Genomic DNA, 16,026 nt, shown 5'->3' with positions numbered 1-16,026 from the left:
GGGCTCCTGCCAGCCCCTCGCCCAGTAGGTCTTTGGGGGCAACGAAAAGGACACCATATCATTTTAAGTATTTTAAATTCATTTTTTCAGAGTTTCTGGTTTTCCCCTCTCCTGGTCAGTTTTAGTTCATTGTCCCTCCGGCCATGTTGGGAACTGCCTGAAAGCCTGTGAAGGGGTTAGCTAGAGGTGGCAGTGGCCTCCGTCCAGGCTTCCCAGGCTGAAGATCAAGTCAGAGGAGGAGCTTTGCAGAGGCAGGGCTTAAACATCCTCATAGGTGAACATGGTGAAGCCAGGAGAGAGGGAAGCTTCTAGAACGCTGGTAGGGAAATGAAATGTTCCCCAGAAGTTTTGAAGTGAGAAAAATTTTTAAATGAGAATGCAAAGGAATTTTATAAATATTTATTTTCAGTTCTTTTTACAGAGCTAAGGCCATTTCCTTATTAATTAAAGGCTAGGAACAATTTGGCTCATAAAAATATCAGGTTCAGCTTCTTCAAGGATGGACAGTGTAATTAAAAAGGAAACGGAAGGAACACGTTTCCTTTCCTCCCTGTGTGGACCGCTTGCTCCTCCTGCTCTGTGAGGAGGGAGACCGTGTGGCACTGGCTCAGTGAGGCTCACCAGGTGAATAACCAGAGAGAGGTGCCCGGGGGCCTCCCTTTACATTCACACCTAGACCTGGCTGGGCCAGCCAGGGGGGGCTGCCAGTCTCCAGGGGCACAAAACGGCCCGTCTGAGTGGCCAGTGACATGATCAGGCCCAGACACAGAAACAGGATGGGCCTGGCCAGGCAGGTCAGCCCCCTAGGTATCTGCTCGGGCTGGGGCTCAGAGAACCTACAAGAGTAACTGGGGACCTGCCCTCTAGCCGAGGGGATAGCCCAGGCAGGGCTCCCACTAGAGGTCAGCTCAGGGCCTGGCAGCTGACACAGGAGGACTGGGTGGAGGCTGGGCAGAGGAGGGGACAGGAACACTTGCCTGAGGGCCCAGGAGGCCAAGACACCCAGCAGGCCAAGCCTGACCAGGCCCTGTGGCCATGGTACCCACAGACCAGCACTGTGGTGGTGAGCTTGGTGACTACACGGGCTACATAGAGTCCCCCAACTACCCTGGAGACTACCCGGCCAATGCTGAGTGTGTGTGGCACATCGCACCGCCCCCCAAGCGCAGGATCCTCATTGTGGTCCCCGAAATCTTCCTGCCCATCGAGGATGAGTGCGGTGATGTCCTGGTCATGAGGAAGAGTGGTAGGTACTGGCCTCGGGATGGGGATGGCAGGGCCACACAGCCTCAGTCCACGTTCATGCCCACCTTAGTACAGCCTCACCAGGAACAGGAAAGAGGGCCCAGGCTCTGAGAACAGGTCACTTGGGGTTCTGGGAGGCAGGTGGGGACTCACTGGGATCTGGCTGCCAGAGATGGGCTGTGCAGAGCCTGTGAGAAGGCCGTAGGGCCAGGGAGAAAGGCCAGGAACCCACACAGGCACAGAGCACACCCTCGTCCAGGCCTGACTATCTCTGGTCATAGAGGCAGGCCACAAGAGGCGAAGGAGGACGAGGAGGGAGCCGAGGAGTTTGCTCAGTGCCACGTTCTGTGTGAGCTTTAGCGCCTGCTCCTGTCACGAGTCTGACCGCCCTAATATGCAAGTGGGGCTGTGCCAGAAAGGGCAAGGGGCCTGCCCAGGGTCCCTGAGCAGGTCAGAGCCCAGCCAGGAACCACCTGGCCCACCCATTCCCATCACCAGCCCCAGGGTCCCCACCCACATCCTTCTTTCCCCTGTCCACCCACAGGGCTGAGCTCCAGAGGCAGCCTCTCCTGTATCAGGGGCACCTCAGGAAGAATACCCAGGGAGCAGTGAGGAGGTGGGCACCCCAGGGGATAGCAGGTCCACCCCTCCTTGTTCACTCACAGGAGCCCCGGGCTCCTCTCCCATGGCCTGTCTGAGTGCACCCCCCATCCCTGACTGCTGGGCACAGGTGTGAGCCCTGTCATGGGGGAGCAATTGGCTGGAGGAAGACAGAGCCCCAGCACAGGGGGCTGCACGCAGGGGTCCACCAGAACTCCAGGGACAGAGGGCAGTGAAGGGCAGAGGGAACCAGATGAATCTAGAGGGTGCATTTGGGCAATGGGCACTAGGGCCCTGGCAGCCAGCTGGGTTGGGGAGGTAAGCAACCTATAGCAGGAGGAAGGGTCAGTGAGGAGCATGGCTCGGGGCACCTCAGTGAGGGCGTCTCCCCCAGCCTCGCCCACATCCATCACCACCTACGAGACCTGCCAGACCTATGAGAGGCCCATCGCCTTCACCTCCCGCTCCCGGAAGCTCTGGATCCAGTTCAAGTCCAACGAAGGCAACAGTGGCAAAGGGTTCCAAGTGCCCTACGTCACCTACGATGGTAAGGCACCGCTCATCACTGCCCGCTGGGTGCCAGGAGTGGAGACAGCCTCACGCTCCAGCCTCTGGCAGGGCACAGACCCAGGACCAGCATGCCCCAGGGGCCCCGCTGCAGACAGGCCTCAGGGTGTGGGGGTGCAGATGAGGACACTGCTGTCTGCAGGCGGAGGTGGAGGCACTGCCCACGGGAGGACAAGGCTAACCAGGGCAGCCAAGCCGCCATGACAGTACAGGAAGGGACCCGATGCGAAGGCCAGGGGCAGCATCCAGCACTCGCCGACAACCCGAGGCTGGAGCCAGGGAGGGCAGAGGCGGGGATGTGAGGGTCTCAAGTTCCGGCCTTCCCCTCCCTTGCTGACCCGCTTCCCAGAGGACTACCAGCAGCTGATAGAAGACATCGTGCGCGACGGGCGGCTGTACGCCTCGGAGAATCACCAGGAAATTCTGAAAGTGAGTTTATTGGAAGGGAATCCACATGATTCTGGGAGAGTGGCCTGGGTCTGGTATGTCTGTCCCCTCAGACCAAGAGGCCTAAACCAAGCTGGCTCCTGAGGAGATGGGGACCGGGACCCGGGGACGAGGCTTTGGGCAGGTTCCTTGCCTGGCAGCCTCAGCTCTGCCTTCCTCGTCTGGGAGACGAGGGTAGTTGGACAGGGTGGTATCGTAGAATCTGGAACCCACTCTGCTGCTGTCACTCCTGTCATTGGGACCGAACCCCTCCATGTCCTCTGTGGCCTCGAGAGGCAGAGCCACGTCCTCACAGAGGGGAGGCTGCAGCTGTCTCAGTAGGCACTGGCCAGAGGCCCAGGGACCCAGTTCTTCCGGAGTAAGGCCAGACCTGGGGATCTGCTTGGGCTGGTGACAAGGACAAGAGTGGGGCTGGGGCCACATCCACCTGGCTGACCCTCGTCAGGTATCACTTGACTGAGATAGAGGGTGGTCTGCATAGTTGGGTAGTCACCTCGAGACTTCCAGGCCCTTGCCTGGTGACCCTCGAGCTCATAGTAGGTGCTTTGTCAGTCATGTAGCTTGCTTTTAGCTGCTGCTCTTCTCAGGCTCCTAATGTCCTCCTCAGGCCACCTCTCTGTCTAGACAGAAACCAGAGAGCCACCCAGGCCCCCCCACAGCCTGTCTGGCCGATAGCACCCTCCTCACCCTGCTGTAGCCCAGCTGCCACCTCAGCACCCCTGCAGCTGGGAGCACCCTTCCAGAACTCAGAGTGTCCCGGCACTGCTCTTAGGACATGGGGGCCCACCCCTCAGGACCACCTGCCTGTTCTTGCTGCACTCTCTGCCCAGGGCTCCCCAAGATGATCTCCCCTGCCTCTCCTCAGTGAATGTCCACCTGTCCCTCTGCTCTGTGCCTGTCCTCTGGGCAGCCTTCCTGGACCTCCCTGATTGGACCACACATGTGTCACAGACCCTCAGAGACCAGCGTGCCACTCCTTCACAGCCCCTGTGAGCACTGCACCTTGGATCTGTTTCATGACTGTGGTCCCGGCCTCCCTGTGAGAGGGGCTGCAGGGCTTCATGCCCCACAGCTGGTGCCCAGCATGGAGCCCTGAGGCAGAGGAGCAGTGCCAGGGGTGCTGTTCCTCAAGGGCAGCAATGCACGTAGGAAGGACCTGTGGTGCGTGTGTGTGGCAAGTTGTGTGCACGTGTGTACGTGTGGTTGTGTGAGAAGGGTTAGAGTGTGTCTGAACAGGTCAAACCCAGCAGCAAGCGTGGCCAGAGGCAGTAAGCTGATGACCTTCCAGGCCCAGAAGCGGGAGGTCACCATTTGTGGAGGCCTTGCAGGAACCAGGCTACAGGCCTCTGCCAAGAGCCCACCGCTGGGCCTGCCCTCCAGAATACCCCAGCCAAGTCTCAGTCCACCCCTCAGTGCTTCCTTCTGAGTGGCCCATGATGGCATCAGGTAGTAGATTGTGCATGCTCCTCCAGAGGCCACTCAGGGAGGAGGAGCCAGGTGCCACCTGCACCCACACTGGAGAGCTGTCCTGAGCCCTTCTGTAGCCAGGCTCTGCTGGGGGCCACACTCTACGTCTTCACTGCAGCCCTCAGAGTGGGGGTCCTGACCCTGCTGTCCAGGGGCCTCCTCGAGATGTAGAGCTGCCGAGGGCTTTCCAGGGTCGAGGAGCTAGTGACCAGGGAGCTGCAAGCTCAAGGTGCGGCTGTGGCTGCGAAGCCTTGCTCGGTCCTCAGCACGCTCTGGTTTTCAGAGTGTTATATTACCAACAGATGCTCTTAATAAAAGCATTCATGCCGGTAGGCTACTAAAAAACCAGCCACATGGGGCTGGGGATGTGGCTCAGAGGTAGAGCACTCGCCTAGCATGCATTAGGCACTGGGTTTGATCCTCAGCATCACATAAAAATAAATAAATAAATAAAGATATTGTGTCCACCTATAACTAAAAAGCAAAAAAAAAAAAAAAAACAGCTACATGGGGCTGGGGATGTGGCTCAATGACAGAGCACTTGCCCAATGTGCACTAGGGCCCAGATTCCCTCTCCAGCACCACAAAAAAACTATTAAAAAATGTAAAAAGGATGGGCTGAGGTTGTGGCTCAGCAGTACAGCACTTGCTTAGCATGTGCAAGGCCCTAGGTTCTATTCTCAGCACCATATATAAATAAATAAAACAAGGTTATTGTGTCCAACTGTAACTAAATAAATATAAAAACAAATGTTAAAAGGAAAGGAAAAAATACAATTACACTGTTAAAACCAAAGGACTATCTGTAGTAAAGAGATTTGGGGGATCCTGAAACCCTGCTCCCCATCCCTTCCAGGCCCCCAGTGGAATGCCCTGGCCCCACCTCACCCACCTCACCTCGCCATGTCTTGCAGGACAAGAAGCTGATCAAGGCGCTCTTCGACGTGCTGGCACACCCGCAGAACTACTTCAAGTACACAGCCCAGGAGTCCAAGGAGATGTTCCCCCGGTCCTTCATCAAACTGCTACGTTCCAAAGTGTCCCGATTCCTGCGGCCCTACAAATAACACTCAGAGCTGTCCTGCTCGGGGATGGCCAGGGAGCCAAGGAAGAAGAGCTCCTTCCCTCTGTTGTGGGGCTGAAAGGCAGCTCTGTGGGCCAGCTCGTTGCCTGGGGAAGCCCATGATGCGTGCACTTCAGGAAGGCCACCAGCCCCTGGAGGGCCAAGGCTGAGCTGGGCCCCCATGGGACACTGCTTCTAAAGCCTTCTGCCCTTCGCCTCTCATCCCCAGACACCAGTAATGCTTCCCCTGAGCCGGCTCTGGCGCCCGCTGCCTGGCCAGGACACGCCGAGGGCACCAGAGAGCATGCGCTTCTGCCTGATGCTGTGGGAGAGAGGAGAGTGGCACCCTCCCGGAGGCTCTGTGAGCTTGGCCCCTGTCACCCACAGGAAGCCAGCAGAGAAGGAAGGACATGTGGAGGCACCGTCTCTGAGGTGACAAGCCTGTGTCAGCACTTGTAGGGCTACTACACTGCCAACTCCTCCAGCCAGGATCGCAGGACATGGTGCCATGTCACTGGGCTCTAAGGACTCTGTGACAGATAGAAGAGAGCTGCTGAGGGAGGAGTGGAGGTCTTCGCCAGTCCTGCTAGAACGGCTGATGAAGTGCTATATACATATGTATAAATATAAATACAAATATATATATATATACACACACTTCTATTTGTGGGTACTGTAGGGGTGCTCTCTTCAGCAGCTATAAACACTCGGTGCCACTACTGTCCCCCCAGCACTCACCCCCTGTGTGGGAGACAGGAGCTGCCAGGCAGGTGCAGCATGGGCTGGCCCTGGACACCTTGTGAATATGAACTTAGGGAACTGAGCTCCCATGCTGGGTTGGAGGGTTGGCCCTGTCCCAGTCCCTTCACAGTGACATCACTGCCCTCAGGACACAGAATAAGGGGTGTAAATATCCAGCCATAAACTTAGGAAGGGGCCTGTGGCTATGACCTTGGGGTCTGAAGTGTGCCTGCATGTCACCAAGAAATAAGGCTGTGAGGCCTGAGGCCTACCCAAGAGGATGTGGCCCAGAGGCAGAGGTGGCCTGGGTCACAAGGCCTGGCTTCAGTGCAGCTTCCCCATGAGCCTGCTGCCTCCCTCTCAGAGTCTCCTCAGGGCTGCCTTCGTCCCACCAGCCAGGAAGCCAGAGCCCAGGATGGAGCCAGCTGAGACTTCGCGCACCCAGGGTCTGTGAAGCCTCAGACCGCCTGCTGCCAGCAAGAGGACGAGCAGAGGGAATGTTCTATATTATTCAGGTTAACAAACTTTAAAATTCCCAGGAACATGGGAGCATCTTACAATGAACTCCAACCACCAATGCCAAGTGGCCTCAGGTCTCCTGATCCCCAGCCCAGCCTGGCGGGTGAGAGGTGAGCAGTTTGAGAAACACACGTGAAACATAGGACTGTGGACACACAGGCCAGCAAGCAAAGTCTCAAGATCCATGGCTGGTGACAGGAAGCAGGGCACGGCCCCTCCTCCAGGCCATAACAGGGCTTGGGATGCAGGCGTGAGTGGCCCTTTCCCTCGCTGCAGAGCTGGGTGCCCAGCTGTACTGACCCTGCTTTCAGTGCCATCTCTCAAGTCCAGCTCGGGTTTTTGGAGCGCAGCAGACAGGTCAGGGTCAACAGCACTGCTGAGGACTGCACCACCCCTGGCTGGCCACCATCCCTGCAGATCAGCCTTGGTTTCCAGAAAGAAGCCTCCCTCCCTTTGTCAGGCCATCAGTCACCCCCAGAAGTGAGAGACAGATGCCCTAGGAAGGGCACAGAGAAGGGTCTGTCCTCTTTATTGGGGTTCTCTAGGAAAATGGGACCAACAGCGTGTGCACATGGACATTATTATGGGAGATCAGAGATCATGGAGGTGGCCTCAAAGTTCCATGAGGTGCTCTCTGCAAGCCAGAGAGCCAAGAGAGCCCTCAGTGGGATTCAGGGTGAGCACAAAGCCTGAGAAGCTGTGAGCAGGGGCAGTCCTGGAGTCCGAGGCCCAAGAACCAGGAGCACCAATGTTGGGGACCAATGAAGAAGGACACCCAGCTCCAAGAAAGCAAATGTGCCCTTCCCCCACCTCTTTGGCCTGTTGGAGCCCTGGGACCATCAGAAAATGCCACCCACACTGGACAGGGCCTGACTGGCTCAGCCCTCTGATAACAGGCTGATCTCTTCTGGTTACACCCAACAGTCAGACCACCAAGAGCACTTCTGGTTATCTGGAATCAACCTAGCACAGTCAAGTTGCCACATAAAATTAACCACTGCACTTCTCAAAGGGTTTCCTCCTTTAATTCTCTCAAAAACCAGAGAACAAGAAAGAGCTCTTCAGATCCCCTGAGTTCTTCCTGCAGATGCAGAGTCACAGAGACAGGCAGCAGGGCATGGCCCCTCCTCCAGGCCACAACAGGGCTTGGGATGCAGGTGTGAGTGGCCCTTGCCCACGCTGCAGAGCTGGGTGCCCAGCTGTACTGACCCTGCTTTCGGTGCCATCTCTCTTCAAGTCCAGCTCGGGTTTGTGGAGAGCAGCAGACAGGTCAGGGTCAACTGACCAGCCCTCCTGGGGACTGCACCACCCCTGGCTGGCCACCGTCCCTGATCAGCCTTGGTTTCCAGAAAGAAGCCTCCCACATGCCCACTAGGCTGCCCCCCACATCCTCTCATGTTCCATGGCTCTCACTGCCACTGTGGCCACATCATGCCCAGTGACCCCAGGGCAGAGCAGGACAGGGGCAATACAGAACCCTCTTTCTTCTCTTATTGTCAAGCCCATTTTTTAGCTCTCATCCCACAAAAGAGGACTTGAGGACCAGGTAGTCAGCAGCCCCAGTTTACTAGCTGCCCTCACAGGCCACCACCCTGGCCTCCTTCTCACTGCCACCCTTCACCATCTGGATGTCTTGAAGTCCAAGTAGGGTCTGCCCTGTCTCTCCACGCCAGCCTCACCCTGGGAAACTCTGGGTCCCAGCTGTTAAACCCAAAGCCAACCCTGGTCCTCAGGGCCTGGTACTCCCAGGGGACCTTCCAGGATGCCAGGCCCATCTCCTTGAGTTCACATGTTACAGCCAGAGGCAGATCGGCTACATGGCGACCGCTGCACTTGCTTCATGGTGGAGGTACAGGGGAGACGTGGGCAAGAGGACTGGGCCCAAGCAGGGCAGACGTATGCGCTAAGGCCTGAAGAAGGACGGAAGGCAAGGACAGGGTGCGGATCCTCCCCACTGTCGTGGAGAAGCCAGCACCCATGCTCGGACTCTGGCCTTGAGCAACCTCAGATCCTGCTTCAGTGGCCATTTAGTAAATTCCCAACAGCCACACTGTCCCCTGTGCTTCCAAGGAACAGGACCCACGAACAGCTTCTGGAAGCAAAAGCTCTGCCACTCGGACAGGAAGTGCAGACTGTTGGAGCCAGAGTACCAGTGGGTGGTCAGTGACACTCGAGGAGACAAGTAGACTCCAGTGTCTCCACCTGCCCAGCACAGACCAGGTATGAGTAAGCTGGGTCCTGTGGCAAGCACTGCCTGAGCACCTGCTGTGTGCTGGGCTCCTAGGAAGACAGGGAGCCAGAGCGCTGCCACAGACGCAGGGGCGGCAGCCTGCCTGGACGTCTCTACCCCACGTCACCACTGGCCTCGCCCACACAGTCCTGACCTGCAGAGAGAGGGGACTTTCTTTTCTCCCAGGGGCGCCAGATACCACACCTCCTCCTGGAAAGTTTGATCAGCCTGGCAAACTGCATTTTATAGCAAGACCCCTTAGCTTCACCAAAGACACTCATGGTGGCAGCTCAGCCCTTCCAACCAAGGTGACAACACCCAACTGAGGTCATTCAGAGCAAAGGCCAGAGGACTTAGAAAATGCCTGGAACACTTTGAAACCAGCAAGTGGTCTCTTGGAAAGGTAGGTGTGGAGGTCATCCTCAGAGCCTAGCTGACTTGGGTGTGGCCTGCGCCGCCTCCCAGCACCCTGCTCAAGCAGCCCCTATAGAGCGGACCCTGCTTTCCCACAGCCCCCCACACCAGCGTGGCAGCTCCTGTGCAGGTCCTTTGAAATCATCTGTACACCCAGCCTCAACCGGAAGAAATGATGGGGGCACAGTGAACTTTCACTCAGGGGCTCCTACATCCAGATGCTGAGCCCAACGCTCTTCCTTCCACAGAGACTATCCCTTCAGCCCTGCAAGGTTGGCAGGGCGCAACCTGTTCCTTGGTGTGGGACATTAGGACTCTGGGAGACCAAGTGACACACCCAAGATGAAGAGTCAGAGGTTTATGCAGCTGGAAGTCAAACCCAAGCCTATGGAAGCAGTGCAGGAAATGTCTCCGCAAAATGTTGGCTGAGCCGGGTACAGTGGCGCACACCTATAATCCCAGCAGCTCAAGAGGCTGAGACAGGAGGATCACGAGTTCAAAGCAAGGCATTAAGCAACTCAGTGAGACCCTGTCTCTAAATAAAATACAAAATAGGGCTGGGGATGTGGCTCAGTGATCGAATGCCCCTGAGTTCGATTCCCAATGTGTGTGTTGGCTGAGCTGAATTTTACAGATTGGAACCTCAGCTGAGTCAGCCAGGCAGCAGCGAGTTGGGGACACGAAGGGTGGAAAGGATAGCACAAGCAGGCAGGGTAGCCTTGACCTCAGTTCCCTCCCTTCTTACCAAGCACTGAGCACTCACTCAGAGAGAGGCCAGACTTCGTCTCCTCTAGGGGAGGGGACAGGCACTCACCATTCAGACACAAGTTGGCACCATGCCCTAACCTGCCACAGGTGCCCATCCTGCTCTCAGGGAGGCAGTGGCAGACCTGGAGGCCCCCAGGTGGCTCAGGAGGGCACCGCTGTGCCTCAGCAGAGCCCTATACAGAGCAGGAGGAGAGAGCGACTGGCCAGGAGGAGGTCGTTTCAGTCTGAAGGCCAAGGACACCTGCAGGGAGGCCCAGGCACTGAGCAGCCAGGTCACAGCGCTCTGCAGACAGGCCACAGATGGCTGCACTCTGCCCATTCCTTCTCCTTGAGCCTGTGAAGGTGCCTTCCAGGACAGGCCCTTGGCAACAATCCACTGTGAGGGTGACAGATACCGTCACAGCCACGTGTCCTTTTAGTTGCCTCAAGTATTCAAAGCTGTGTTTTCTCCACCCTATTCTCTCATACGCATGTAATAAATGTTTGTGAAATTCACTTTAATAATAAACAAAAAATAAACCTAAATGTTGCTCTTTTCTCTTCTCCACTGGAGGCCACCATAGTGGGGGTGGGGGGAAGCAACTGGAATCAGAAAAATGCTAAGAAATTGCATGGCTCTGTTGACAGCTGGAAGTAAAGTAAAGGGGCTCCAATGTCCTCCCCGGGCGAAGCAAGGGCTGGAGCCTGCGTGTGGGGAAGCAGAGGGCGCCCCACGGCCGTGTTCGTGCTCCTAAATAAACTACCAGGAAGTAAAATGTCCGTCTCAAATCCATTTCCCCTCCTAACTTACATTTTGCTCTCTTATACAGAGGCTTTAATCTAGAAGCCACAATCACCATGAGCCTCGGGGAATCTGAGCTCCCCCAGAATAGATGCCCAATGCTGTGCGTGCACCTCTCTGAGACTATGGCCCATGGCTTTCACTAGAATCTAGAAGAAATCCAGAATCCCATAAAGGCTGGCAATGACCATGCTCCTCAGAAATAGCCCTCCAGGTGTCACACACTCAACAGGAGAAAAACAGCTTCATAATATACCAAGCGATGTTCTAAATAAGTGATAGTTCATTCCTTGGTTTAACAGAATGGTTTAAAGTCTGAGGAGGGTTTGGCTGGGGGGTAGAGCACATGCTCAGCATGTGCAAGACCCTGGGTGCCTCCAACAGGACTACCAAAAACATTCAAGACTTCTCCATATTCTTCTCCTTATTCCCAAAAGAACGGGAAGAAGGGACCTGAACAGGCATTTGCACACCTGTTTTCATTCACACCAGCGTTATTAACAATAGCTAAAGGTAGGAACAGCTCAAGTGTCCATTGACAGATGAATAGGTAAACATAATGTGGTCAATCCATACAAAGGAATATTATTCAGCCTTAAAAAGGAATGAAATTCTGACACATACTACAACATGGGTGAACCTTAAGGAATTATGTTTACTAGAATAAGCCTGATGCAAAAGGACAATTACTATATATTCCACTTAGATGCCTAGAGTAGTCAAATTCATAGAGACAGAGTGCAGCCAGGCATGGACGTGCACACCTGTAATCCTGGTGACTCAGGAGGCTGAGGTAGGAGGATGACAAGTTTGAGACCAGACTGGACAACTTAGTGAGACCCTTTCTCAAAATAAAAAATAAAAGGTCTGGGGGTATGTTAAGTGGTAGAGTGTCCCCGTGTTTAATCACAGTAGCACATAGAATGGTGGTCCCCAGAGGCTGGAGGAGGAGAAAATGGGGAGTTAGTGTTAATGGGTGCAGATTTTCAGTTGGAGAAAGTTCTACACACAGATGGAAGTAACAGCAGTCCGATAATGTATAATGCCACTGAACTGTATTCTTTTTTAATTGCTAAAATGATAAATTTTATATCACTTCTTTTTTACCATCATTAGAAGAAAGTTGCAGGAGGGAGCATTGATGTCCTGCTCTAAGCACACAGCACACCAGACATTTCTACAAAAGACCCCATAAAGACAGGGGCAAAAGGTCAGGCCTCTGCAGACTGGACAATGGGGCTGAGACAGCCCAGCCTCGTGTGGACGGACCTGATCCCCCAGGTCCCAAAATACAGTGAACCAGATTCCTTATGAGCAGACGGCTCATATTTCAGCCTTGCTCCATATGCTGTGGCAATTCAAGGCTTCACCTCTGGTCAGTGTGGGACCAACCTGTTTCATATTATAGTATTTTTGAACCTCCTCTAAATGCTGAGAGCTTAGTGATCAAATTGAGGTGTTTTGGCAAATAAATTGTGGATGTCAATTATTGCCTTTCTATGCATTTTAGGATTAAGAGATTAAATATAGAACACATTTAGACAAATAAAATCCACATTTTAAAGAAGCTTCTGGGAAATTGGGAGAACTATTATGTCAATAGGTCTGACGAGTGCTGAGTGGTGGCTCAATGGCAGAGCGCTTGCCTAATACATGTGAAGCACTGGGTTTGATCCTTAGCACCACATAAAAATAATAAAATAAAGGTATTCTGTCCATTTACAACTACAAAAAAATTTTTAATAGGTCTGAAGATTTCGACTCAACGGAAAAATTCCTAGAAAAACTTAACTTACCAAACAACATAATAAGAAATAGAAATTCAGATCAATCTTAAAGCTAACAATTGAATCTGTTATTTAAAATCTTTCCCTAACTATAAATGGAAAAGCAAATGATTAAGAGTGGCCAAGACCCTTTTAAAGAAGAATTTGGAGAATGACTCCAAGCAGATGTCCTGTGTTACTAAAGTCTAGAGAGATTAAGACTGTTTAGAGTTTGTACAAGTTGAACACATTTGGAACAACAGCTGTGGCTGAATGGAGATGGGAAAATTCCTTATCCACATATCAAAACAAATACTATTGGGTTTATATCTCATACTTATACACATGCAATACATATCAAATGCATTAAGATTTAAATATTAAAGAAATGCTTAAAAACTTGTACAACAAGGGCTGGCATTTTGGCTTAGTGGTACAGCGCTTGCCTAGCATGTGTAAGGCACTGGTTCTATTCTCAGCACCACATAAAAATAAATAAATGAAATAAAGGTATTGCATCCAACTACAACTATTTTTAAAATGTTTAAAAAAAATGGAGGGCTGGGGTTGGAGCTCAGTGGTAGAGTGCTTATCTCACGTGTGAGGCACTGGGATCCATCTTCAGCACCACATAAAAATAAATAAATAAAATAAAGATATTGTGCCCATCTACAACTAAAAATATTTTAAAAATATAATGGAAATACACATTACAACAACAAAGAAATACCGTGGTGGCACCAGGTTGGCAAAAATTAAGTCTGAGGGTGGGCTGGGGATATAGCTCAGTTGGTAGAGTGCTTGCCTTGCATACACAAGGCCCTGGGTTCAGTCCCCAGCACCAAAAAAAAAAAAAAAAAAAAAAAAAAAGTCGGATACAAGAATCAGACAGGATTTACTAGACTCAATTTACTAGAGAACCTCCTTTTTTTAAAAATGTACCAAAAGATGGCTGGAATTGTGGCTCAGCGGTAGAGCGCTCACATAGCACTGGGTTTGCAAGTCGCTGGGTTTGATCCTCAGCACCACATAAAAATACATAAATAAAATAAAGGTATTGTGTCCAACTACAACTAAAAAAATATTTTTTTTAAAAATGTACTGGAGTTGTGGCTCAGTGGTAGAGTGCCTGCCTAGTGTGATCGGGGCACTGGGTTCGATCCTCAGCACCACATAACTGTAACATAAAGATATTGTGTCCACCTAGAACTTGAGAATAAATATTTTTTAAATAATGTACCAGAAAACATACAAGAATAGTCATAGCCTCATGTTTGTAAGAGCAAAAAGCTTCAATAACCTGTCAATGGAGGACTGCAGAACAATCACACAACTAAATGTTATATATAGCAATGAAAATTAACTAACTATAGCCTCATGAACAACAGAGATGGATCTTTAAGCAGGCAAGACCAGGATGTCTGCTCTCACCACTGTCCTGGAAGGCTGAGCTAGGACGATTGGGTGAGAAAAAGAAACAAAAGGTATAGTGGAAAAAAATAAAACTGTCTCTATTTGCAGGTGGCCTGATCTTATATACAGAAAATACTAAGGAATCCACAAAAGGCATTAGAGATAACGAAATCAGCTCTGTTACAAGATCAATGCAGAAAAATCAATTGTATGCCAACAATGAATAATCAGGAAGTGAAGAAAAATATTCCACTTATAATGGTATCAAAAAGAATAAAATACTTATGTAAGTTTAACAGAACAAATATAAAACAAAAACCACAAAACACCTTTGAAAGAAATTAAAGAAGCTTTATGTGCCTGGCTTGGAAGACTAAATATTAGGATGGCAAGAGTCCCCAGAGTGACCTCTGCAGTCAAAGCAATCCCTATTTCTGGCTGACATTTATGCAGAAATTGACATGCAGATCCTAAAGTTCAGATGGAAATATGAGGAACCTAGGAGAATCAGAACAATCTTGAAAACAAATTAACAAAGATGAAGAACTTAGTGGGGTGTGGTGGCGCATGTCTGTGATCCCAGCAACTTGGGAAACTGAGCAGGAAGATTGCAAGTTCAAGGCCAGACTCGGCAACTTAGCGAAGCCCTGTCTCAAAATCAGATTTTTTTAAAAAGGGCTGAGGGTGTGGCTCAGTGGTGGAGTGCTGGCCTAAGCATGCGTGACGCCCTGGCACCAGATTCGATCCCCAGTATGACAAAAACGAAACAAAACAAGTAAAAAGGTAATTCACAAAATGGGAGAAAATCTTTGCAAATCATATATCCACCAAGGGTCTAGTATCTTAAATATATAACTGACAATTCAACAATAAGACCAATGACCTAATTCTTAAATGGGCAAAGAATATGGATAGACATTTCTCCAAAGAAGATATGTAACTGGCCAATAAGCACCCGCAGAGATGCTCAGCATCATTAGTCAGGAGGGAAATGCCAATCAAAATCACAATGTTGATAACACCTCACAACTAATAAGAGGACTATAATCAAAATGCCCTAGAATGACAAGTGCCAGCAAGAAATCAGAACGCTCAGAAGCTCCTGGTGGGGATATTAAACTTCCTTTCCTTTGAAAAGGAAGTTAACAGTCCTCAAGAAGTTGAACAAAGTTAAGAGTAGGGCTTCCAACCCTGGGTGTAAGCCCCAGAAAGCGGAAAACACTGCACAAAGCTTAGTTAAGGGCTGGGGAAATAGCTCAGTTAGAGCGCTTGCCTAGCATGTACACGGCCCTGGGTTCAGTCCCCAGCACCACCAAAAAAAAAAAAAAAAAAAAGCTTATGTTAAGTCCACAGCATCATCATTCCGAAGAACCAAAAACATAAAACCCAAATGTCCATCAGCTAATAAACAGACTAACAAAATACGCCCCATCCATGCCTTGGAATGTTATTCATCCACATAAATAAAGTACAGATACAGATTAAAATGTTAGATGGATGTCGCCAGGTATGGGTGGCTCATACCTGTAATTCCAGCCACTTGGGAAGCTGAGGCAGGAGGATCACAAGTTTGAGGCCAGCCTCAGCAACTTAGCAAGGCCATGAGCAACTTAGTATGACCTTGTCTCAAAATAAAAAGAGGGCTGGGGATATGGCTCAGTGGTTGAGTACCCCTGAGTTCAATCCCTAGTACCACCACCACCACCCCCAAAAAAGAAAGAAAGGTTAATGCCATTGTTTCTTTTTTCTAAGTTGCTAATTTAGAGTGAAAAGAACAAGTCCCATGTGGGCGTCAAGGTAGAAATTGACATGCAGATCCTAAAGAGCCCAGGAATTCCAGACCAACTGGGCAACAGAGTGAGACCTCGCCTCAGAAACAGAAAAAGAAGTCTCAGAACTCCATATCTTTAAATCTCAAAAATAAGCAAAACTAAATAATACGTCATTCAATTAAACATACACTCACATATCTGATAAGAGTTTGTGAAAGCATGAAAATGAGTAG

The 16,026-nt window shown here is 51.2% G+C and overlaps 1 protein-coding gene and 1 long non-coding RNA gene across 3 annotated transcripts in view; one reads left to right on the top strand and one right to left on the bottom strand.

Annotated features, from left to right (window-relative positions):
* Window positions 1–6,279, top strand: part of SCUBE1 (signal peptide, CUB domain and EGF like domain containing 1) — a 126,431-nt gene extending 120,152 nt beyond the window's left edge. For both annotated transcript variants that reach the window (XM_081309227.1, XM_081309228.1), the window contains 4 exons: window positions 1,049–1,246; window positions 2,240–2,392; window positions 2,762–2,841; window positions 5,241–6,279. In XM_081309227.1, coding sequence (XP_081165353.1) covers window positions 1,049–1,246; window positions 2,240–2,392; window positions 2,762–2,841; window positions 5,241–5,393 — 584 coding nt within the window. In that variant the 3' untranslated portion in view covers window positions 5,394–6,279. The remainder of the gene's footprint in view (window positions 1–1,048; window positions 1,247–2,239; window positions 2,393–2,761; window positions 2,842–5,240) is intronic.
* Window positions 3,045–5,337, bottom strand: LOC308657495. Its single transcript, XR_014023948.1, has 3 exons — window positions 5,219–5,337; window positions 3,353–3,479; window positions 3,045–3,246 (listed from the first exon to the last, which is right to left on the bottom strand). It is a non-coding gene; the product is annotated as an uncharacterized lncRNA (long non-coding RNA).
* Window positions 6,280–16,026: the final 9,747 nt, after the last annotated feature.

This window comes from Spermophilus citellus (genome assembly GCF_964194105.1).
Source record: "Spermophilus citellus genome assembly, chromosome: 10".
Taxonomy (NCBI): Eukaryota; Metazoa; Chordata; class Mammalia; order Rodentia; family Sciuridae; genus Spermophilus; species Spermophilus citellus.
The sequence above is the reverse complement of the archived record's forward strand: the minus strand, read 5'-3'. Positions and strand labels throughout refer to the sequence as shown.